The sequence below is a fragment of the Nelusetta ayraudi genome, unplaced genomic scaffold (genome assembly GCF_046127955.1).
Source record: "Nelusetta ayraudi isolate G7.1 ecotype Tasmania unplaced genomic scaffold, CSIRO-AGI_Nayr_v1 ptg000135l, whole genome shotgun sequence".
NCBI classification, from domain to species: domain Eukaryota; kingdom Metazoa; phylum Chordata; class Actinopteri; order Tetraodontiformes; family Monacanthidae; genus Nelusetta; species Nelusetta ayraudi.
In genome coordinates, this window is record NW_027466185.1 from 21,157,599 (window position 1) to 21,182,570 (window position 24,972).

General features: G+C 44.1%; 2 protein-coding genes across 4 annotated transcripts; both read left to right on the forward strand.

Moving 5' to 3' along the window:
• Positions 1-2,343: 2,343 nt before the first annotated feature.
• tmem222b (transmembrane protein 222b) lies at positions 2,344-21,696 on the forward strand. Of its 3 annotated transcripts, none has more exons than XM_076011879.1 (6): positions 2,344-2,503; positions 3,265-3,349; positions 4,223-4,254; positions 4,370-4,466; positions 4,568-4,698; positions 21,373-21,696. In XM_076011879.1, exons 1-6 carry the CDS (start codon positions 2,388-2,390, stop codon positions 21,428-21,430), a joined length of 519 nt encoding a protein of 172 aa, XP_075867994.1. In that variant the 5' UTR covers positions 2,344-2,387; the 3' UTR covers positions 21,431-21,696. The 3 variants fall into 3 exon arrangements, with proteins under 3 accessions (XP_075867994.1, XP_075867992.1, XP_075867993.1); XM_076011877.1 differs by having other exon boundaries at positions 21,378-21,696; XM_076011878.1 differs by lacking the exon at positions 21,373-21,696 and adding an exon at positions 6,639-11,051.
• On the forward strand, positions 12,603-15,307 carry tpbg1b (trophoblast glycoprotein 1b). The gene is made up of 2 exons (XM_076011859.1): positions 12,603-12,892; positions 13,694-15,307. The coding sequence occupies exons 1-2, from the start codon at positions 12,639-12,641 to the stop codon at positions 14,541-14,543; spliced, it is 1,104 nt and encodes a 367-aa protein (XP_075867974.1). The 5' UTR covers positions 12,603-12,638; the 3' UTR covers positions 14,544-15,307.
• Positions 21,697-24,972: the final 3,276 nt, after the last annotated feature.

A 24,972-nucleotide genomic window follows, 5' to 3' on the forward strand; every position in this document is an offset into this window, starting at 1 on the left:
ACAATTTTTTAGGAATTTGTTTTTGCCAAGAGTTTCATTGCTGAGTTATTTGCAACTATGAGTCGGGAATATCAATACCGTAATGCACAAATTGAATGAATTCATCAGAGAAATCCAGGCAAGGAGTGTCTCTGCACCTTGAGGTAAATCTGATACTTCAATATTTCCCCATATCACTCCCTTAAATGATTGTTAAATTAGTTGTACTTGTCGTGTCAAGATCTCACTTGTATCAGCCTAAGTGATCTGTGTCCTTTTCAGACAGAGAACTCTGAGGTAATTTTCCTCCAGGGAATATTTCCTCCCCCAACTTCACAGCTGGAAAATGTAATGACTCTCCTCAGAGAAGCAAAAGCTAATCCCCAGTGTTGTTGTGGACAGAAAATCAATATCACAATCCGCACAAATTACACAGATTCAATTCATCGATTCGTTCTGGCAGTTGAAAATGTCCTGCTTACTTAAATGTCATTTCATCTGGGTTTTCATTTAAATTTAATGACAACAGCTTTAACTTTTGGGGGGGATTTGTTTTAAAGGATATGCCAAACATATTTATTTTTATTTTATCAGTTCTTTTCTATTTTTCTTAACCAAGCTCCTGTAACTTTACGTAACTACATTTTGTCTTAAATTATCAAATGTGTCCACTTTCCTTCAGAAACACAGAGGCAGAAACTAGACCACATTTGACATTTTACTTTTTGAACCTCCGACCAACTTATGGCCGACTCACAGTCCCTAAAGTGGCACATCTTCTGGCCTAATTGGGTCGGATAGCACGACCAGATATTGAGGTGGCATTTTGCTGGGGAATTCCCCCGGCTCCCTGATGATGAGCCCAGTGTGCCTTCGTTTATCAACGTCTGCCTGCTTTTGCTGAGCAGTTTGTTTTTGCCCTTCGCACAATATATCACCTGCCACATCTAATGGGACCCGGTGTGCAGTACACAGGGCTCCGGCACGTCCCTTGGGTTTGTCTTTGTTTCCGTTTCCAACATTGCCATAGGTTTCTTCCTTCTATAAGTGCCGCTCTGCACCTCCACTGTCCTGGAGTGCTCCCTGGCTGTGCTGGCAGGAAAACAAACGGTGGGTTTTAGCAATAAACTTGGAGATTGAGCACAGAGAAGAAACAATGGATCTTTCCACACTGTAGCTAACAAAACAGCATTAAATGCTGTGGCTCAGTGATGAGGAAGAAAACCACAAGTCTCCAGATATTGATGCCGGACTTGTTGTTTCACAGGGGCACGTAGATCACTTTTGACTGGTTGGTTTCCGTAAGTTTAAAATAAATTTGTCTAATACTTACAAGCATTCTGGAAAATGTTGTGCTAAATACATATGTCAGTGTTTACACATTTGTATAAGTAAGATTTTCTAGTCTTGTTCCTTGAGTTACAGTTCAGTCCATTCTGTTGTTTGAGGAAGGAATTAGAATAAAAAGAATTAAAGAGAACCACAAAAACCTCTTTAAAGACCCCAAATCTGCTACTTTGAACGTCACTAATTGTTTTAAAATGTTGTTGCGTTATTCAAAACACTGGCAAAAAAAGGGTACTTCTGTTGTGTCTAAACAAAAACAGGTCTCCATGTGTTTAGGTTTAAAATTCCTAAATCTTTCTTCACCGCAGACGCTTTGGTTTTATTTTTTCAAAATACTCCACATTAATCTTGTAAATTGTTAAATATTGGCACACAAACACAAAAGTGCATTTATTATTACTAGATATAGCACCAATGTAATGCTTTCTGGTGAACAAAAAATGTATTTAAAATTTAAGAGCATGTGACCGTTGAACATTGATCTTAATCGCTGTCCAGTCTTGTAATTTTGATGCATACAAAAATAACGATATTTTTAATATAAACTTTTACCGGTGACGTGACGTCATTAGAAAGTCCAACGGAAGCAGATTGGCAATTAGATTGGCAAGAAGTTGCTTTTCTACGTAATCGAATGGTCACGAAACTTTCTGTCAACACGAATGTTCTAAGTCCCATATTAATCTGTTCGTAGAAGTAACTTTCATTTAAAAATAAAAACCAAAAAAAGCAATGTACCGGAAGTTGCTGCCACTTAAGATCACTTTCAGCGACAGAAATAGCGCCTGACTTTTACTTCAAAATAAAGTTTACATTTTGACCGACATACATTGACTGATCTTGTGTGATCTTCCTGTGTGTTTAATGGCATAAGTACAGCAAAATGGGTATATCCAAAGTCATTGACAGCGAGTTTCTCATTACTCAAATGTATCGTATATTTATAACAGAAACTCAAAAACGTCTTTTAATTTGAAGCCGTTTCCGGTTCTTCCGTGTACTTTGTTGTGTTGACGCGAAAGCCAAATGGGACAAATGAAGTTCGTGTTCTACAGCTGGTGATGGCGGATGTTGATAAAGACAGCATGAAGAACTACCACATAGCTTCAGAGAAAATAAACCCCGACGCCAGTCGCTATCCCTACTGTATAGTGTGGACACCTATCCCCGTGTTGTCGTGAGTCACTAGGCTTCCGTTGTGAAAGGCAGCCTTTACGGCAAAGCCTCCGAACATTAAGAGAGCAAGTGACAGCTCCATTAGCCTAGCTAGCTAGCTAGCAGACGAACACTACATCCTGTTGCGGAATTTGCTTCAATAAAATTGTTGTAGAGCGTCGTTGTTGTTGTCGCAAGCCAGAGTGACGTCGTAATTGGTTGTGAGATTACTTTTAAATTGGCGGAGATTTTGTCTCAGAAATAAGCGCGGGGCGATATGTCTGTTGTAATTGACAAAGCAAGCAAACTGACAAAACCAAACAACTGTTCTAATGTTCTTGTTAACGACGCCACAGTGCTGTTGCTGTGGTATATTTGGGTAGTGTTGTAAAACGGGCTGCTAGTTAAATTAACCGTAATGTCTTGTTTTAAAATTGTTTAATTTAAGGGGTCCATTTGGTCGAGAAAGTGCAACGCAAATGCCATTAAAGTAATTGCCATTGTAGTTAATGCTCTTCTTGTTTGGAAATATGTGTTTTTTTTGACGTCTGAAGGAGGTTTAAAATTTGTTTTTGGTATGTGGTGTGATAATGTGTAATTATTTTTCTAGTAATGTGTAAACTTGTTGAGGCTATAAAATGATTTTGACTTATTACTTATTGTTGAAAAAAACAACCTTTAATGTTTCTGCTGTAGTTTGCACATTAACACTGTTTGTCAGACGAGTCATTCAGGTGTGTGTGTGTGTGTGAGAATCCCAACACTTTCTGTTTCTGTCCTCAGATGGCTTTTTCCATTCATTGGCCACATGGGAATCTGCACTTCCACTGGTGTCATCAGGGACTTTGCAGGACCATATTTTGTGTCTGTAAGTAATAGCTGTTGTAATAATCTGTTTGTGCTTTTACTTGCTGCAAGCAAGCAATATGAAGTTCTGAAGATGAAGTCAACATTTCTTTAGTACACGTTTAGTCCCATAAACATTCACTTTCTCAGGCGTACAGACACAGTTTTGTATCTCAGATGCTGCCATTAATGGTCATCTAAAAATAAATTTAAAAAAAAGTAATAAAGACAAGATTAATTTGCTTAAACTCCTCCAAAAAAGTGCTAATTACTAGTAGGTTGAGTCAGACCGCACAGATGTAATTGACCTAAACATAAACAATCAACACACTCTGCACTTTATGCACTCAGTCAGAGATTGCTACACAGACATGCTTGACACGGGTATCGTCATGAACCGACAGGCAAACTATTTATTCTATTCTGTTATTTTTACCCCCAGAAGCAATTTGGAGTAATTGCACTTTAAATCTTTACTTGAAGACTTTATTTTGTTTCAAAGGTTGGCTAAACACGCTGATGAAGATTCATGAGTTTTGGCGGCCGCTGGGGCCTTTGATTTGGCTTCAAAATTGAGGGGAGCAAAAAAAAAGACAAACCAGATAGTGCAGATAGTTGTGTAGTAGCATGTTGTGGTCTCATTTGGCCACCGAATACAAACAAAGTTGTTGGTGAATTCAGACAAACAGGATGTGAGGGACATTTCCTACATTTCCTTTTTACTATCTAATGTGTATATTTTACTTCAAAAGTGTGTCAGACACGCAGCAAATGGCTGCACAGTTTTAGACCTAATATTCGCAGTAGATTCACGCACCTGCTGACATGTGAAACGCAAAAGTTTAAACCTAAAAGTTGAATTTGACTCGAAACAAACCTGTCTTTGTCTTGACAGGAAGACAACATGGCATTTGGAAGACCAACAAAGTAAGTGAAGGAAGTGCCTACTCTCACAGTGGCGTACATGAACAGTCACAGATTGCAATAAAACCTGTTTCCTTGCAAATGCAACAATCTTCCACGTCCCTCTCCTTGACTGAAGGTACTGGATGCTGGACGTAAGCAAAGTCTATGCCAGCGGCTCCAATGCTTGGGACACAGCCGTGCACGATGCTTCAGAGGAGTACAAGCACCGAATGGTAAATGGGTGTTCTTGTGGCTGTCTGTGTATTATTTCTCATGCAAAAAATAGTAGTCATGTCAACTCCTCTTGTCTTTGTCTTTGTCCTTGTCCTCATAGCATAACCTCTGCTGTGACAACTGCCACTCCCACGTGGCCATGGCTCTGAACCTGATGCGCTATGAGAACAGCACCTCATGGAACATGGTCAAGCTTTGCCTACTGGCTCTGATCCACGGGAAACATGTCAGGTAGGCACACTCAAAGATTCATTCACAACAAAGGTAGCTGAGTACTGCTCTTGCTCTTGTTTGTTTGTTGTATATAGATTGACTTGAATGTTTCTTGTAATTATTTTTATTTTCTTTTTTTGTCATTTTTAGTGCTGCAACAGCGTAGTTTCCCAGTTTCTATTCTATTCTGTTTTGTCGGACAAGTCTGAACTAAAGTCATGTTTTGCCTTAAATGCACATTTTGCACTTATCTGAGTTACAATAACCACACAGTCTGTGTCTGTAATTTGTCACAGCATTTAGTTATGAAACTGAAAACTGAAAATGCCGTCTCTCCAGCTGTGTGAAGTAGACATGGTCGCTGTGGAAAAACCAGGAAACAGAAAAGTGCTGCATAGCGGCTTTGCATTCTTTTCTAAAGATCCATGCTGGGCTAAATTTAAATGAATGATCCGGTTTTTCTCCATCAAGCTAAACGTTTGCCGCTTCCTAAAGTAAAACTGCCACTTTGCCACGCATGCAGTTCGCGCCGCCTGCAATTTACTTCGGCTTCGATCGGTGCCATTATTAATGCATGACTCAGCACATTTGCTCATACATGGTATTCCCTCAGCTCGCAATCCATAGCTTCAAAGATTTAGCGAAACAGCAGCTCAGCTTAGGCGTCGACACTGTGAAACTCTGACCTTTTTCGGAGACGTTCCACCACACTGAAAGATTAACCAACCCCAGTCCTCGCACGGTCTTCTGGACGCCTGCCGATGGATCGATTTGCAGAGTTCAAGTTAAAATACCAGCAGTTGGAGAACACTTGCATTTGTACCAGCTGTGAAATAGTTTGTAATTTTGGAAGCGTATTTTTTATTTGTGGCGTCCCCGGGGCCCAGGCACCATTTCATCAGTGCACGTGAGACCTGTTGTGTCCTGGCACACCTGAGAAAGTGGGAGACCTCATTCTTGGAATCTCTTTCTATATATATATTTATAGGACACGAGTTTGTTTGTGATTATCCCAGCAAAACCTGTGCCGGGATATTAGAGGTTGACTTTACAACAGGTACAGCAGATGTTCAAAATATTAACAATTTGCTCCTATCTTATATGTCCCAGCCACACAGGTTCAGTAATGATTCAGACTTTAATAGGTGGAACCTTAATGTATTTTTGTTTTTCATTAAATGTTTACAAATAAGTACACATTTCCCTTCAGGGTTATTGGTAAGGCTGCTATGAATATTATCTTAATAGTCAGTATGTCAATTATTTTTTATTATTATTAATATATTAGATTGGTTTATTATTAACATCTGAAATTATCCATGTGTCTGTTATAAAAATAAAAACGCTAATCATAATATAAACTTTATGAAGACACAATGAACCTCATTAAGTCTTCATAATGAACTGAAGTTGACATTGGTGTGTTATTAACAAAGGAGTTTTCACCTTCTTTTTTTTTTTTTTTTTTTATTAATTTCTGCAGCCCAACTCATGACTGACGTATTTACTCATTCAGGAATATAATATATGATAATAGTGCAGGGTGTCCAAAAAAATTTGACATCATTTTAAAAGCAATTATCTTGAAAAACTACGAAGTCTCGCTCAATGAAATTGAACAGTTTAGGTGTTGAACATCCTAAGTTTATTATGGGACCGATCTTATTAGTGTTCAATATGAGCACCACCTGGGTGACCGTGTGCAAGCGTATTCCAAGACGCAAAATGACTTCTCCTTGGGAGTGAGCGTCATGGCCCAACCTGAAAACGGAACAGAAATAAAACTTTAGATATTAAAATCTTGATCTGTTTCTGTACATCCCATGGAAAATTTAGGTTATTTCAACAAGAATTGCCAAAATGACTGTCCTGCGAAATGATGTCAAGTTTTTTTTGGACCCCCTTGTATTTCCTGTCTGGCGCGTCACTCACTGCTGTGTCCCTCCTCCGGCCTCCAGCTGCGGGGCCTTCCTGAAGACCTGGTTGCCTTTCCTCATGCTGGCCGGGATCGTCCTCACCGTGGCCCTGGCCCTCAACCTGCGGTGACCTGGGAGGGGCCGGCCGAGGACACGGGTGGGGTTTTGTGGCGTGTGGGGGGGGTCGACCTTTCGCACCAAGAGACTTCTCTCCATCGGAGAAGAGGAGGGGGGGAATCCTCGACCAGCGACGTGACGTCCCACGCAGCGAGAGACCTGGGTTGGTTTTGCGGACAGCGGGCGGAATCGGAAGTTTGAAAGATCATTTTTTCCGCCCGTGGGTCATTACTTTGGAAAGAGGAGCGGCCGCGCATCCAATACACACACACACACACACACACACACACACACGCAGAAAACTAATGGATTATGACTGTTGAAGGCAGCGCCACCTGATGCCACGGTTCTTTTTTTCTTGCACATTGTTCGATTCTCCGAAGGAAACATCCAACGCTTTGCTTTCAGGGTTACTCACAGCCTTACTTTTGCGACGCTCCGGGACCGCCGTGCCCCCACGAGTCCGTGCTTCCAGAACGCCACTCTCAATACTGCGGGTGCACAAACATGTCGAGGCAATTAGAGGCCTTTCAAGGGACTTTCTCGCATTTCACGCTCGAGCTGCCGTATCTCGGAACACTTTGTATCTTTCTTTTTCTTTTCCCTGCTTACACTCAGCGTAACTGTACGATATCTAAAGTCTGTGTCTTCTGAAAAAGTCCTTTTCGATTCGTGCTTTGTACGAATTGACCTCGCCGGTACTGTTGCGATGGGTTTTTACGAGAAAACGCTCTCATACCTCTTAACTTGCGGATCGCGCATTGATTGTAGCAGCCTCGGCGAATGTGCACGGTGGGAGGGGCTTGACGTGCTTTATTACACTCGTGCCAAAAAACAGGTGGGAGAATGTGCTAGCGCCTCCGATGGTGGCGTCCGACGCCCACCGTGCTCTTTAGCAGACCAACTCATTGTGACTCCTTCACCCCATGGCGTCGGATAGAATGAAACCTCGGCCCCGTTTCTCTTCAAACATTAAGCTTCGACTTTTTTTTTTTTTTTTTCCCGATCTGTGTCACATGATTATCCCAAATAACTACACAGATCTCCAGAAAAAAAAAATTAATTTCCCCTTTTTTCAGCCTCTTGCAAAAACACCTGGTTTTAATTTCCTGCTAAGACGACGATGATGATGATGATGGGATAAGTTCCACATGTTTTTAGGGCGACCAGTGACAATAATCAGTCTCAGCAGAGGGAACAAACAACCAGCTGGGGATGTGTCATCGCTAATGTAAGAGTTGCCGGTGTCCTTTGTGACATCACAAAGGGCCAGCATTGCGTTACGCGGGACCACGCTGGAGTTTGCCGACGTTCGGCCTCCCAAGATTTTTCACTTTTTTTCCCGTCACCGTCGTCGTGCGACAGCTGCACTCACAAGCTGTTCAGTTCAACTCACCTTCATTTCTGCTGCCTTTTAAACAAGGACCAATGTCATTCCGCGCTGACGGCCGGCGCTCCGACTCGGTTGCCATGGCCGTCAGGGGAGCAAATTCAAAATCCCTCCATTGTTTTGCGACGGGGGGTGGGGCGACGGAGAGAGGAGAGTCGAGCCGGCTCTTTGTCCCTCGCAGCGCCGGCAGAAGCAGCAGGTAGTCGGGATCCTCAGGTTTTTTTATCCACACTCTACGACCCCACTTTGGCCCCCGAAAATCCTGGCCAGCGTCGCTCCCGCTGCGCTCGCCACCTCTGCCAGCCAGATTCCAAGGTCAGTGTGAGACGCCAGCGCCTTTTGATGAACCAGAAGCCAGCGTCCTGCGCTAATCCACCTCCGACGGTTGTAAAGGGCCAGCTAATGAATTTAGTATCCGTTTCACTTTCAGTTTGAATATTTAGACACCAACCAAGTTTGACCACGCCTTTCCTTCCCTTTCTGTGTCTTTTCTTCTTTCCAACCATGATGCCTGTAAATACTTAAAACACATCAGTCACCAGGTGCTCTTACACATGCATTTATAGCAACTGCAAAACCTTTCACGCATTTTTACAAACCGTTTTTTTTTATTTTTTTTTATCCTATTTACTCGCGCATATCGTTTCTAGATTTGTGCCTGATCTCGCGCGGGCTCGTGCACGCATCTATCGCCCATCAATCGCACAAGCCACGTGAGGACGGAGCAGCAGCAGCAGCATGTGATTGCATGCCAGCATGTGTGCGTCGCATGCATGCAAGAAAATGGGCGTTTGAGCCAGAGAAGTTTACGTTTGAACTCGGAGAGGCCAAGTTTCCATCGCAGGGACGTCTCCCCAGGAACCGGCAGCTTTTGGTGGTCCAAAAAACGTTCTCCAGATGAAGTTATTGGTACGTTATTCGGTCTATGGTGAAGCAGGATTGAACGATTCTCACAGAAAATTATTATTATTATTATTATTGTTATTATTTTTTTTTTACCATTTTCTTTCTGGTAACGGAACCACTGAATTTGAGCACCAGTGTTTCTACTTGCTGGAACTACACTACTCCCAAAAAGTTATTTGGCTTATAGATAAAACCTTTACAGGTGAACTTATGTTGACCTGACCAAAACCTTTGGAGAAAGTTGTTCTTCAGTATTTTAGTCCTTAGGTGATACACGGAGAAAAAAAGTGTCTAAATTTCCACTTTCCAATTTCCATTTTCAGTGACACTTTGTCATTCAGTCCTCGTTGCATTTTTGACTTCATGACACCAAGACGACGCCTGTTTTCCTTATTTTGACATTTTATGTCGTCGTGGTCGACTCACCACTGTTGGTTTGTGCTTCAATGTGCCTGGCAAAAAGGGACCATTGCTTAAATGCCCTCCTTTCATGATCAGATGTTACTTTAGCATGTAGCACCTTTCATTTTCCAGGAAGTTCACTCAAAAGTCAAATATTCCCCAAGTTTTTGAGAGTGGTGTATGCATTTTTTATGAAACACTTCAGAACATTTGAATTGTGTTATATCCAGCATCCCTTTTTTTTGGTCTCCTCACCTCAGACTGCAGTGCAGCAGACTCGCTTATCGACGGGGCAGACATATCCTCATTTGAAAAACATTAATAAGGGGAAATTTTGCCAAATGTGGGACATTTAAGTTCATAAGCAACCTGGTTCCAGTCGTCGGCGTCCTGTCAGCAGTTTTTCCTGACTCTTCCTTAATGTAATGGGCCGTGGCGCCGTCGTGTCTGAACGGTTTTTATTAAAAACCCACTTTGTTTTGCAACCCATCAGCACGAAGTCGAGAAAGAAGCTTTCGGAGGAGTAGTTCCTGGGAGAGAGAGAGAGCGAGAGGCTCTTCGTCCCGAGGCCTCCAGGTTATTAGTCAGCTGCTGTTGATTGCAGTCAAATGCCTCCTTGATTAATTTGAATATTTATGACTTGATATATGGCCTCTAATCTTTTATACGAGCACTAACTCTCGGTAGTGGTAGCCATTAGCGGAAAGACGGGACTTATTACAGTGTGACTGGCCTGTGTGATGATCTCATGCCACATCATTGTATTCACATATTCAAACGACAGTCTTTTTTTCTGTCCCCACTTGTTTTGAAAACGGGGGATTTTCTGGACAGTATGGCAACCTTACCAGTGAAATCTTCTTTTTCTTTCACGTGCAGTCAGCAAGTGCTGCATTCACTGTGATTTTACTCAAAGTAGCATGTGTGCACAGGATAAATACATCTGGAATCATGCCTGAATGTGAGTGATATAAACTATGTGGCTGATTTGACTGACTTTTCTTTCTTCTTTTTTTTCTCTTTCAATTAATAAATGAACAAAGTGAAGATTCCTTTCTTTTCTTTTTTTGCAAAATGCTGGAAAACGGAAGGCAAGAATTTGTTCAAACGTGTTGCTCGCTACATCCGACGGAGCAGCTTTCGGTTTTCATATTTGTATGAATACCTGGTTTACTTAACACGAGCTTCGGACATTTTTCTACGTAATAAATATCTGGGTCTTGGGCTTCTACACTGTATGAGTGCGAACGGTGACGGCTTAACAACAACAACAACAACAGCAGCAGCGACAACAACAAAAAAAAGGTTTTAGATGTCGCCTGCTGTGGTGCCTTGTCGTATCCAAGAGCCAGGGTCTTGGAATGCGGAGACCTGCGGTTGGGCCAATTCACTCCCATGACAAAAGAGAGTCGGGATGCCGTCATTAGTGCCACTACCAATATATACACAGTTATAGCAATCTGCACTTTCAGAAACCTCCTTTTGTGTTCCTCTTAATCCTCATAACGTCTTTTGTGCTGCAGATTATAATAGCCCCGGTGGGGAATTTTTAAACCCCCGAAGCAAAGCGGCTGTGTGAAATCTGAATGTGTTTATGACTAACAGCTATCGCACCAATAAAGACGTCTGTTATTGTAGAAGTTTCGTGGGCTGGGCTTTGTCTTATCCTGTCCGTTCTTTGAATTGTGGAAACGTGAGTGTGTTGTGTGTTACATGGGGGGAGGGGGGGGGGGTTGGACGTCATCCAAGCTATAATAGGCAGAGGGACCCTCCTCATCCTCCTCCTCCTCCTCCCCCTCCCCCCAGGAGATTCTGTAAATACACCCAGCAGAAGTGATTCCTGCAATGATCTGGAGAAGCTGTCAGAATGAACACTCCACCGACGGCCCGCGCTGTCCTGTCAAGTGGCTAAAAAGGCCCGGGAGAGTGGCCCATTATCCCTTCAGAGCATTATGGAACTCCAGAAAATTAAGGGGTGGGGGTGGGGAGTGGGGATGAGGGGTGGTAGAGGGATCAAAGGCTTCAAATGCCCCCACAACCCCACCCGCACTCACCCGTGTTAACAATACCGCCAGGGTGGTGGGGAAGTGAGCGGCGAGAGTGATGCTTGAAGTGAGAAACAAATGTGTGTGTGTGTGTGTGTGTGTGTGTGTGTGTGTGTGTGTGTGTGTGTGTGTGTGTGTGTGTGTGTGTGTGGAGACACAGGCCGGTTTGTTTAAAGACCCTTTAATTGAGCATGAATTGGCGAAACTCATTCCATGATATCGCTTACATCAGAAACAGTTAAATAGGCCTCATCATGACGGTCAAGTTGTGTTTTTTTTTTTTTTACACTGCCTTCACTTCCCCTTTCATGAAGTTATAAGATTTTTAAAAAAATTTATATTGACATGTTGAGTGATGAATCTGCACAAATGTACAAGAGGAAGTGAAAGACTGGAGGGGGCCTATACATCAATGTAGACGCTTCAAGGTATTTTACTGTATGTGGTGCTTCTTTTTTTGAAATTAAGCCTTTTTTGCCCTCTGTGACTGCTACTGAAATAAGAATCATATCTGGCTGACTATCGACCCAGATCCACCTATCTATATATTTGTAGATCTAGATCTGTCTGTCGATCTATGGACGTAGATCTATCTATCTATCTATCTATCTGTCTATCTCACTGGCTTCCGACTACCCTCATTTCGACAAACGTGGAAGTGTGTGTGTGTGGGTGGAGGGGGGGTGCACTTTCTCCCCACCCAGTTCTCTTCTCTCCCCCCGCTTTGATCGAGAATGAGGGGGGGGGAGAGAGAGAGAGAGAGAGAGAGAGAGAGAGAGAGCGGGACAGAAGCGAGGAAGCCCCTCCCCGCCGATCAACGCACGGGACGGGGGGGTCCTTTTTTTTTTTATGTTTTAACTTCATTGTTGTTGCTGAAGAAGCGACGCCCCCCACTCCTGCACGGCCGAGGATCAAACACTCCCACCCGCCGCCACCACCGCGACCCCTCACTTTTGTTCCGATGGAAATGCGAGCTACTAGCCTCTCCTCTCCTCTGCACCGATGCCCAGTTGAGTCGCACTCCCAGTCGGGACGGCACATGTTCACCATGTTGCGGAGGAGCTGATCGCCGCGTTCCTTCCACCTTCTTCTTTTTCTTTTCTTTTCTTTTCTCCCCCCCCCCCCCCCTCCCACCCCCCGCACTTTTCATTTCTTTTCAACATTTCTTTCATTTCCAACAACATGCTGGACTTGGTGCCTCGCGTCGTGTTCTGCGTGCTGCTCGGTTGCGTCCACTCGTCGTGCCCCCCGCGCTGCGAGTGCTCCGAGGCGGCTCACACCGTCAAGTGTGTCTCCAGGGAGCTGCGGACGATCCCCGCCGGGATCCCGCGATACACCCGGAATCTCTTCATCACCGGGAATCAGATCGACCGGATCGGCGCGGAGGCTTTCAAGGGGCTGGACAACGTGACCAACTTGTCCCTGAGCAATAACAGGTAAGACTCCGCAAACCTGTGAGTCATGTTTTTTTTTTTTTTTTTTTTTTTTTTTTCCTTAACAATATTTTGGTATGGTTACTATACTTTACTACTGGACTATAACTGTATGTGAAGGTCCTGCATCCAGGATCATCTTAAAGCAGAAGGGGTAAGTTAAGGCAACTGGACTTGTCCTTGTCATCTTGAAGAGGTTTTGCCTCTCATCCGGAAGGCGTCTTCAGTTCTGGAGTTCTGGAGAAGTTACCCTTTCTACCCTTTGAAACTCTTACCCGCTGTGTGACAGATAGCATTCTGGACATTTTCCCCTGGACTCCATGGAAAATAATGCGCTCGTGGTTTATAAAAACCTTGCTTATCCTCTCCTCTGCACAATTTGACTGTCTTTTGCACATCTGTTTTAGGTGTTTGTTTCTTATTCTGACGACTTTTTACTTTTACCTTCTGCATTTGCACACAGATATCTGTACTTTCTACTCCTTGCAATGCGTTTAAAAGATACAAATAACATTTATGTAACCACAAACGGACTGGTTCATTAATTGCAGAAACATGTTTGACTTTATACTTAAGTACTTTTCAGAACCTGTGTTGTCTTTTCTTTACTTTACTTACTTTACTTTTACCATAGTATTATTTGACACAAATGTGTTTATTTTGACCTAAATATAGAAGGTGAAAACCTTTACCAGCTATGACTGTACTATACTTTCTTTAAGTAGTACTCGGTCATTTTGTTCTATGCCGTTTGCATCGACTCACTAAAAACCATGCGCCTCTATCTGCTGATCTGCAACCCAGGATCACCGAGGTGGAGCCTCACGCCTTCGCCGGCCTCCGCAACCTCCGCTCCCTGGACCTGAGTAACAACCAGCTGGCCGTCATTCATCCGGAGGCGTTCGGCATGCAGAGCCAGTCGCTGCGGGAGCTCAACCTGAGCCGCGCCCTGTACAACCACTCGTCGGTGCGGGACCTGGCCACCTCCCTCCGCTGGAGCACCCTGGGGACCCTGAGGGGTCTGGACCTCTCCGACAACAGCCTCATCTACCTGCCGGCGCTCATCTTCTCCCACCTGACCAGCCTGCAGCGCCTGCGGCTCTCCAACAACTCCCTGGTGGCCATCCACAACTCCACCCTGTCCGGCCTGGAGCGCCTGGAGGAACTGGACCTCACTCTCAACGCCCTCAAGACGGTGCCCGAGGAGGGCCTGCGAGAGCTGGACTCGCTGCCCAACGCCGTCCTCCTGCTGGGGGAAAACCCCTTCACGTGCAAGTGCGGGATCGAGCCCTTCGCCCTGTGGCTTAACAGGTCACAGGGGCGCGTCGGGGACGCCGGAGACCTCGTGTGCTCCTTCCCCGTCGGCATGAGGAACACGTCCCTCATGGCGGCTGGCTCGCTGACTCTGGGCTGCCACCACGGGAGCGCCGGCGCGGACCTCGCCCTGCAGACGTCGTACGTCTTCCTGGGCATCGTCCTGGGCTTCATCGGACTCATCTTCCTCTTCGTGCTCTACCTCAACCGCAAGGGCATCAAGAAGCGGATCTACGACATGCGGGACGCCTGCAGAGAGGTGTGGGAGGGCTACCACTACCGCTTCGAGATCGACTCCGGGCCCAGGTTGTCACAGGTCTCCACCAGCTGCGACATTTGAGCGGATGCTCGGTGCATTTTCGAACCACGTATGACTTTTGCGTTTCTCGAAAAGTAGTAAAAATGTAAATACCTGTACAGACTTTCATGTAAATATCTTTGTCTTGCCTTGGTGATCTGAGCATGCGCCTCCGCCCCCCTCCCCCCCGTCTCGTCTCGTGGACTTTTTTGGACTAGTTCTTAAAATAGAAATTGGACATTGTAGCTATTCCGTGAAAAACAACAGCAAGTGCCTGAAGTCTTCAGTTGTTTTGTTTTTTTGTTTGTTTCTTTCGCTTGATAATTGGAACTCGCATTCTTTTGCGGCACCCTTGGAGGCTCGCGTTCAGCCGTGTGAGAAACAGCAGGCCGGCTGCAATAAAATTCACGACACCGCAATAAACATCGGAGAATTTAAAATACAATCACTCCTTGGAAGCGGTTCACACCCCTTTGGTCCTTCAATCCTTCAGCCCCCCCGAGTGTCAGAGAGGAATTATAGCCCTCCAAAAGCGTTTCCAAATCTCCCCTTTAAAACCAAACCACCACGCTGTTTCGATTTAGCCGCTGGATTGGAAGGAAGAAGGGGGAGATTCAGGTCAGGCCAGCGGAAATCCCTCAGCCCCCTCATTTTTTTTTTTTTTTTTTTAAATTTCTTTTTCCTTTTTTTTTTACGTTGAACTTTGCTTTGTTTCAGCTACTCGGGTTTTATTGTCAAAATGATGAGAAGCAGTCCCGGGCTGAGGCCGCTGAAAGCAACCCTCCCCCTCCCCCTTAAAGACAACAGCCTCTCTCGAGGCTCTTTGAAGGGAAAGTCTCCACGTTTTTCTGTTTAGGGGGATTTTTTTCTTCTTCTTCTTCTTCTCCCTCGGTGATAAGATACAGATGATTCTGAAACACCAGCGTCATTGTTTCATTCAACAGTTTGACTTGACTAGATAAGAAGAACCAGGTTCATGAAAAGGTTCCTATGAGTTTGGTGGTACATCTTTGTCTCCATACTTTAAGAGAAAATTGTTAAAACTACCCTTGCTTTGTGTTTGAACGTACATTTTCCCTCCCAAACGTGCATGTTTACACTTAATCAATCAGCCCAGACAAAACATTGTAGTCTCCCTATGTGTTTTTTTTTTTTTTTAAGGTTATTTCGGGTTTCCTGCACGACAAAAGTGACTCTGTGTGGCCATTTGATGCTACAAAGTGAGACAAGCAGAGACAAAGAGCTGCAGTCCCTCAGTGTGTTTATTGCCCAAATTGCTGTTCCGATGGGAGCCATTGTTCTGATGCCCCTAGCGGGATCTACACATCCATCCGGGGTTCGACAAACTTCACCCAGACACTTCAGGGACGAGAAGTCAACTTCTCTCGCCTGTGCACTCGGAAAAAAATGAATGTATTCCCAGTGTTTGCAATGCGGAGGTATCGTCTCCGCGGCACCACATTAAGGCCCGGGCGCTCGCTCGTTAAGGGGAAAACAATGGAGCACGGAGGGATTGCGCGGACAGCGAGACGGGACCGCTGAGCTCGGCCTTTGTCCGGCTCCTTCACAGACGGCCATTATAATAGGGATCCCCCCGCGATGACAAAGTTGAGCGCTGTGCTCCGGCGTATTGTGTATGCGCCATTATTCTCAGTCACTTCTGGTGAGAAGAGCCCAAGAAAGTCTTCATTTGCTTCAACCAGAAGTGTCGCAGTCGGGGCCACAGCGCTGACTACGGCAATCTGGTACTAAGCTGTAAAAAAAATATATATATATATTTATATATATACATATATATATATATATATATATATATTATCCCCCTCCCCCAAATGCAATTACTCACATTCTTACTCATTAAAGTGTTGATTAGGAGTGGTGCCTCTTCTTTTTTTTTTGCAGCCTGGGTGGAGGGAGAGAGGCGGCAGGCGCGTCTTTTCATTCTTTTTTATGAGTCTGCCTGTTTGAAAAATGTTTGTTCTGTTCGCTATAGGCTGTGCGAGATTGTCTCAGCAGGAACGCAATGAAAAGAGAGGAACCCCACAAACATCCAGACAGCCTTCATTACTCCCAGCGCAAAAAGAGAAGAGGCTTGTTAAAAACTGGGGGGGTGGGGAAAGAAAAAAAAAATTTGCTCCAATTACAGCGTTCTTCCAGGCTGTGTTGTACATTACACAATTAAAAAAAAAAAAAAAAAAAGACCCATGTCTTCATTTCAGCTTTGTCTACCGTGTCTTGTGTTCCCACAGGCCAGCCATTACAACGCTTGGGTTTTGTTTTGAGGCAAAGCATTTTTGAAAAAAAAAACCTTACAGCGTCGTGGTGCTGTGTGCTTGTGTGTGTGTGTGTGTGTGTGTGTGTGTGTGTGTGTGTGTGTGTGTGTGTGTGCGCGCGCGCAGCATGTGGTTTTGGCTATCTGAAGAGGCAGAATGCACAGGCTTCGCCTCCTGTCTCCGGGAACATCTTGGCGCCATTACACGGCTTTAATGGCCGTGATATGGAATATGACTTAAAAGCCAACGCCACATCTGTGAGGAATTGAACATGTTTAAAAAAAAAAAAAAGAGAGAGAGAGAGAGAGAGAGACCACAACAGTCAGCGGCGTGACGACAGAGCGGCCGAGTGGCATCCGCTCCGCCTCCGCTTGGCACGGGACGACTCGCACACAGCTGTCTTGTCTCGAAAACCGAGACACGCGTCACCGTCGCAAAACGCGACCAACGAACGTCTTTTTTAGTTTCGGGATTGTTCCCATCGGTATTTCCGACCCTTGTCTCCCCATCTGGGGTGGGACTTAGAATTTTCTTTCTTAATTTTTCATTTTTTTGCCCACTTTTTTTTTTTTTCAAACCAGTCTGGTTGGTGAAGGTGGCGACAAGGCCTCAGAAGTGGGGTCCGAGCCATTGTTCTGCTGCTGGGTTGATCAATGTGACTAAGTGTGTTGGGCCCCCTCGCTCCCCATTAAAAGCCAACTAGACCCCCATTTATCACTTTTATGGAGGCTGGAGATGACAGCCCTTAAACACACACAGGCCAGCACAGTGTGCGCTCGCAGTCATACTTGAATCATACTGTTAAGGACCCCATCAGTTCTTTTCTTCTTTTTTTTTGTCGCTCACTTTTGTGCTTTTAATCCGGTCGTACAATACCTTCGAATGAATATACTGTCCCTTTACCAGAAGCCAAGTTTTGAAACTAGTTTTGAAGTTCTGCTCAAACGCAGCAGCTAAATACGAACGTTCAAAGTAGAGACAACAAACAAAATTTTGGGGATTTGTCCGAGCAAAGGTGAAGGGTACAGAGGAAATGAACTGTGTCATCTAGTGATCAGTTTGTAAGTTGAAGCAATCATCGACTGCTCACAATCCATCTATCACTTTCATTAGTTTTTCAAAATAAAACTAAAGCCAAAAAAACCCCCCCTGAAATTACAACTACCTTTTTTTTTTTTACTGTTTTTACAACCAAATTTACAAACAACAAAATGTTTTTCCGATTCCTAATTTTGCACTTTCTTAGAAAAAGGACAGAGCGGATTACGAGCGATTGTCCAGTTTGGACTGTACTTGGATTTGAGTTAAAGTGCATGACCCAGAAGTTCTCTGATACATCTACGCAAAACTTCATTTTTAACGCATGCGCGAGAAAGCATGGATTGCTCTCCCAAGCTTACCAGTGAATGATGGTGGTCTTTGCACATTAAAAAATTCTCCATCCGACGATGACGTTCTCGTAATCACACCTAATTCAATAATTTGCCTAGTTTGCAAAACTTGTACTCGTAGTCTCACAAGGAAGCCGTTACTATATTTTCTCATACCGTACAGGCACTGCAGCAGCTTGACAGGATTTTTCATTCATTTTACTCCACCGCTCACATCCCTCTTTCAGTCCATCCCATCCAGAACCAGCCTTCTAGAAACAGTCCAGAACCAGAACATGTCCGGACTACTACTTCAGCAGGTAGATATCATTTCCTTTGGAATATCTTATGCCAAAGTAATAAATCCAGGTTGATATTGCCAGTGTGAATGAAGTGAAAGCTTACACGGCATGGCATCAGGGACATGATGTAATGAAATGTAAATATAGGTTCTATATCAGGACAATATTTTTTACAGTCCAGATATCAACTCGTCAGCTCCTGACTCTTCTCTGTTTGCGTGAATATTAAACCAAAAGTTCTCCAAAGGAGACTCGAACCACCTCCCTCCTACACCACAGTCAGCATTCCATCGCACTGCACCATTTGTCTTGTCACAGTTTTGGTCGGATTACATCAAAATGTTTTTCCTGCGAAAGCTAAACTCGCAATACTGGAAATGCAAACATTTAATTAAGAAAATTCATGAATAAAAGGGTCATTATGTATTTGAAATGGAAATAACTTGAGCTAGGTGCTGCTGAGGCGCATTCGTTGGGTGGCTTCAGAGTCTCAGGGGTCTGTAAATTGAATGAAAAAACAGGCTATGCAAATGTCATTTTTACCTTTGAATACTTTAGTGCAAAGAATGAAATAAATAATTAAGATGACAATTAAGAATATGAATCATAGGTCAAAATGGCACCAAATATGGTAGAATTCTCAAACGGGGAAATGAAGAGCAGCTATTTGGGAGACGAACAAAAACTGAGCCAAAGGAAACAAAACTCCCATCACTATAAGTGATACAATACAATTTGTTTGCTTGCATTTGTCAATAGTTATCTTTTTTCTGTTTTGCACTACTTTAAATTCCAATTCACAACATTTTAATTGCACTTATTTGCAGTCGGATCCATTGCTCTCTGCACTGCGTGACTCACATATCGACCCAAGAACTGGCTGACAAACAACTTTGGTTTCACTTGTCGTTGAACTCTCTTTTCTCCATCCGACATTAATAGAGCTCGGGTATAATCTCATGATCTATCAGTTCCAGTTGGGTTTAGTTGCCATAAAGTTTGTACAAAATGTCAGAAGGGGGATTCTTCTACGCTTTTGAAATTCAAACAAACCAAAAAAAAAAAAAAAAAAAAAAAACCCTCTCGGTGCCCGACCACAACGGGCCCCCAGAAAGAATGGTGGAAAATGAGAAACAAATGCTCCCGACAAAGTCCCGTCTCCGATGAGAGACAGACTCTTGTAAATCACCGCACCGCAACAATGTGGCCTCCTCTGAAGCTCCGTTCATCTCAGAGAATTGATGACAACCAGTAAAACGGAGCGACGAGCCCGGCTCTGTGAAGGCTTTACTTCGGAGCTCTCACTTCGGACACCACCTAACCCCCCGCCTGCCCTCACCTTTTACCCCCCACCTCGACCCCCCCCCTACTGGCCGCCGTCCCCTGTCCTCTCGAGCCTTGTGGCTCGTCAGAAGTTCTTTGCTTTGCTGTTCTTGTGGTTGTTTATGGGGGAGATGAAAGTGGGGGATTTTTCTTTTTCTTTTTTAAATTACAGAGACATATTTTTTCCATCCAGGCTTAATTCTCTCAAATCAGAATGACCCCAACCCCCCCAAACCCCCCCCCCCCCCCCCACCGCCCCCACCACCACCACCCTCCCCCCGAAGCCGCGGGCCTCACATCAATGCACGACCCCTTGAGTGTCTTGTGCAGAGAGAGAGAGAGAGGGAGAGAGAGAGAGAGGGAGAGAGAGAGTATGAACGCGGTATGAAGATGAATGATTCGCTGTGATTCATTAGAGCCTCTCCTCCGGTCCTGTCTGAGAACGAGGAAGAAGAAGGGAGGAAAAAATGAAAAGACAAAAAGGCTCGCCTTGGCGGTTGATTATAAATGGCCTTGACCCGTTTTAAAGAATGGATGAGATACTCACGAACTCCTGCGCTACTTCATCATCCGCTTCACGCGTCAATGAGTCGGCTCAGAATTGAGCGGAGGGTCGGCTAAGAAAAAACAATAGTCCGGCTGCAAACCGCAGCCACTCGGACACACCTGGGACTAGCAGCCATCCTCGGAAGATCTACAGCGCTTCCTGCTCGGGGACGTTATTTATTGCTGGATATGAAGCAGACATATCTGTGAATTTCATAAGAACATCCAATGGGAGACAGACACCGTCAGTGCCGGGGGTGTAGGTTTTTCCTTTTTTTGTTGGCTAAATTAAGGTGAGGATATCCCACAACAGACGACACAACCACCTCCCAACAACTAGAAATAGAAGGTGTTAAACTACAACAACGATTTCACTGATTGCAGTTTCACTTGCAGAATCCCTCTGAGAACGACGAGGACAATCAGTCACCTCGCTACTGAGTTCAGATGACAAAACTATTTGAGTTGTTTGAGCCCGTTGACGGTATCAGGCACATAGCTTTTCAGCGTAAACAACGCAGTAGAGACCAGGCATGGGCAAACTACAGCCCGCGGGCCAGATGTGGCATGCCGTCATGATGCTCCTCCTCTGATCACACCAACAGATGACACTATGCTCATCACATCACCAAATGTTGAGGTAACAAATGTGACACGAGCAGTAGTTCGCCGTACACATAAATGTCTGGAAGCCAATGGCCACCGGCACTTTTAGCACCTCTTGTCATTGTATAGGCCAAACGTCAGTTGTATTAATTATCGTAAGGTCATAAATTTGTTATTGAAATATTTATGCAAGTTTTTCTTTTCATGATGTGTGTGTATACATTATATTGGCTGACGCTGTATGTGATGCCTTTCTCCAGCTTTGGAGTTGGAGTTTGTAGTTGTAACCTGAAGTGCAGAGTCTGTCAAAAAAAAATAAAAAAAATCCGTGAACCGCATGTGGAATGTGTTGGGTGTGAACTCACCATAGGTAGTTTGACCTCTCGCCTTCCTTCCTGAAGGGAGGAGACTACAAGCGCATTACTATAACTGTCATTATTTTCAATGCCAGACCAGATGCCGGAGCAGGAGGGGGCCCGATGCATCCAACCGGGCCCCGAGGAACCTGATTGGTCGGCGTGGGAAGAACGTTTGGAGGCCAAAGGGGAGATTCTTCCGGAGATGAGACACCATCTGCTGACTGTCTCTCTCTCTCTGTCTCTGACTTCACATTACGTCACTTGGAGGAGACACGGACGCTCACTTTGGGTGAAGGTTAATCCCGCCAGCACTGCTTGGAACTTCCTGTTTGAGTTCAGATAAACATATCAGCGGACACTTTGTCGAGCTTGGTTTTCTTTTTTGCACTAGACCACTTCATGGAAACATCTCATTTGCTTAGGTTTGTTGTCTATATGTTCGGGTTCTATATCAGGGTTTTTATATATTAAAACATATTTTGTTGTCAAACACTAACCTCAAACACCAGATGGGGAAATTTCACAAATCCAATGGAATTTCCTTTTTTCACATAGCAAATGTTTGGAAAGGATGTAGCAATTCAAAATAAACAAGTTTGAAATCTTCTGTTTATTATTTTTAACCTATACATGTAGTTTTGTTTTGTTTTTTTTTGTTTTTTTTGCCCCGCCTCAAAATATTAGCAACATTTTCTCGGCTTCCTGTTGGCGCACGAGACAACGCTAAACAGGCGCGGCCATCACGTGGCAAGCTGACATAAGAGGAGCTGCAACCAGCTGCAGCCAGTCAGGAGTCAATCTGAAACATCTTTGCACACATATTTTTCTGGCTCTTTTTCTTACAGTGTCTTAGGGACAGCTTGCAACACTCACTTCCTGCTGTCGCCACAGAATGCTAATTGCTCCCTCAATGCCTAGACTGGCTGTGAAATGTTTTAGCCTGGAGCTTTTCAATGTGGAAGGCTCATTCAGGAACACGATTGCCATCAAATTGGAGCGCTTAACCGCAATGACTGATGTATCACATTATAATCGCATTTAAATGACAGTTAGCTGCCCGGCTTTCCCTCCGATGCTGATTCCTGAGTGACAGCCGTGAATTTTGCTCGGTCGTCCATTTTTAACAATCAGGAGTGACCCTGCAGTTTTAGGGCAGCGAGTGCCTACACACAACACCGAGGGGGACCTAGATGAAAAGTGTGTTCAGTTTGTCTAAGAAAGGGTCAATTTCACAGTGAATAAGTGATGGACATATTGATCCAAATATCATTGCTCACGATACCAATATTCGTATTGGTATTCACCAATATCAGTGCAATAATTGATTGCAAAAATTGGCTTGATTTATGCTTTTTACATTGGCAAAAGCTTAACATACTGACTGTAAAAACATTAATGAACGTCTATACTCACAGTACAATAAAAGTCATTTGGTTTTCCTACCCTTAGATCGGTTCTCATTTATATTTAAAAAATATGCATGTGGACAAGAGTTTTGCTCCCAGTTAGCTGCCATCTTGCACCTGCTTATTTTTAAGGAAGCCTGGTGTGGACAATCCAGCCGCCTGACAGCACGTTTCGCATTTAGGTTGAACGCTCTCATCCTCAAATAAAGCAACACAGAATCAGGTGAACAAGGTATTCAACTTTGTGTGCACAAGCCACCGTAGTTCATTGGTAACCTCAGGAGAGGGAGGGGGCGTGTGAGAGCAGTGAAATCTAAAATGTAACCACTTGATGTCACTGTTTCCTCTCAAAATATTCAACTATTACATGCTTTAAGATTTGTTTGTTGTAGATATTGTTGAAAGTCAAACCAAGCACTTCATTAGTAAAAAAAAACAAACAACAACAACCCAAAAAAAACCCCAAAAACACACACTTCATTTCCTGCAGTGTGCCGTCATGAGATATTGCTTAGCCAGGTTAGGGGGGTCGGGGGGGTACAAATGAATCCAATCCCCTCTTTGAACAGATCTCACCTGACAGTCACATGCCCCATTCACTTGGGCCTGTCCCGCAATGGGAAGAATTCAGAAAGGAGGGAGGTGTTCAAGAGAAAATTCCTCGGCGCCGCTTCCCTTGACAGGAAATTGTGTGTTTGATCCGAGGCACCGCACCGACTCATCTGGTCATCACATGTGAGGTACCACTCCTTCATAAAGATGGCGAGCGGAGGAACTGTGCCGTTGTGCTTTTTGGCTCCAATGTTTAAAAAAAAAGAGAGAAAGAGAGAGAGAGAGACAGAGAGAGAGAGAGACGGCACATTTTTAATAATGGCATCTGCGAGACAGAAACGTCTGTTGGGGAGGACGAGAAGGAGGATGGTGAACAGGAAGAGGGTCAAGAAAGACAGGAAGCATCGGCAGAAAATGTGTCATGTTTTGAATTTACGCTTCTCGATGTCCGGATAATGTTTTATCAATCAACTTTTGTACAGTGCTAAATCACAAGCAAAGGCATTTCAAAGAGCTTTGTACAATCAGAGGAAAAAAAACAACTGGGCCCCCAGAGTAAGCAAGGTGCCACAGTGGCCAGGAAAAATTCCCCTGTGGACGAAACCTACAGCAGATCCAGACAGAAGTTTTATCGCTAGAAGGGGGAACAAGGAACAGCCCTGACTTTGGACGTCTAAAGCTAAACCGGCAGTAGAGAGTCTGACTGTTCATCCAAGCACATTCAAATATTGGCCTCCACTCTCTGATGAAATGTTGGCTATGGGCTTTTTTAATTTGTGGGCATGTTAAATTCTTATTCCTGCTTCTTTACGTTTAAAATAAACAAACATCTGAGTTCACCGTTGACTGCACTTCTTGTTATTTTTACAAATCTGGAACTAAGGGGCCCTCCATCTATCAGGGCAACACGGCAGGAGCAAATTGGAGTTCGGGGAAACGAAACAAAGGGGCTGTGAGGGAGTGAGACAATGAAGTCGTATACAGGTTTGGCTCAAGTGGGACAGAGCGACGGGTTCATTTGTCGTCCACTTGTCACGTCTGCACCTGCTTCTTCTCTCAGCATGGGGGCAGGTGTGGAGGTTGTCGCTGTGTGGAGGCAGCAGTCTGGGCCGAGGATTCTCACCTGCCAGACCGTCAGGGAGCGTGTGTGTGTGTGTGTGTGTGTGAGTGTGTTTCACCTTCACTGATAACATATGGGTGTCCAATTCATGTGGAGCGTCCCACATGGTCCCCGGAAGCTGATGATATCTCGCTAACATGTGCCAGTAATATTATTAATCCGTGTGGTTCTATGTATTTACAAATCTCGATTCTCTTGTAAAAAAAAAAATAAAAAAAAATAGCACATTATCTTTATTTTCATTGTATCCCATTGGAAAAAAAAAATCTTTATAAATTGCGGTTGTATATATGTAAAAGAAATCTTCTTAATCTTTCTCCTCCTCCTCTTCTTCTTTTTCTTCTTTGGGATCATACAGCAGCCGGCATCTAAAAAAGTTGCACTGCTGCCATCTAGTGAACTATCAACTCAGTGCACCATATTATATTATAAAACCCAGTGTGCTTTAAATTTTTGAGTAAAAACTGTTTTCCCTTCCCACTTGATGCAACATCTTTTAAGAGACACCCCTTCCCAAACAATTTCTTGCAATTCTCTTCTCTAAAATTCTACGAATTTATCTATTTATCTATCTAACTTTCTTTTTACATCAAAACCAAAACAGTGATGTAGGA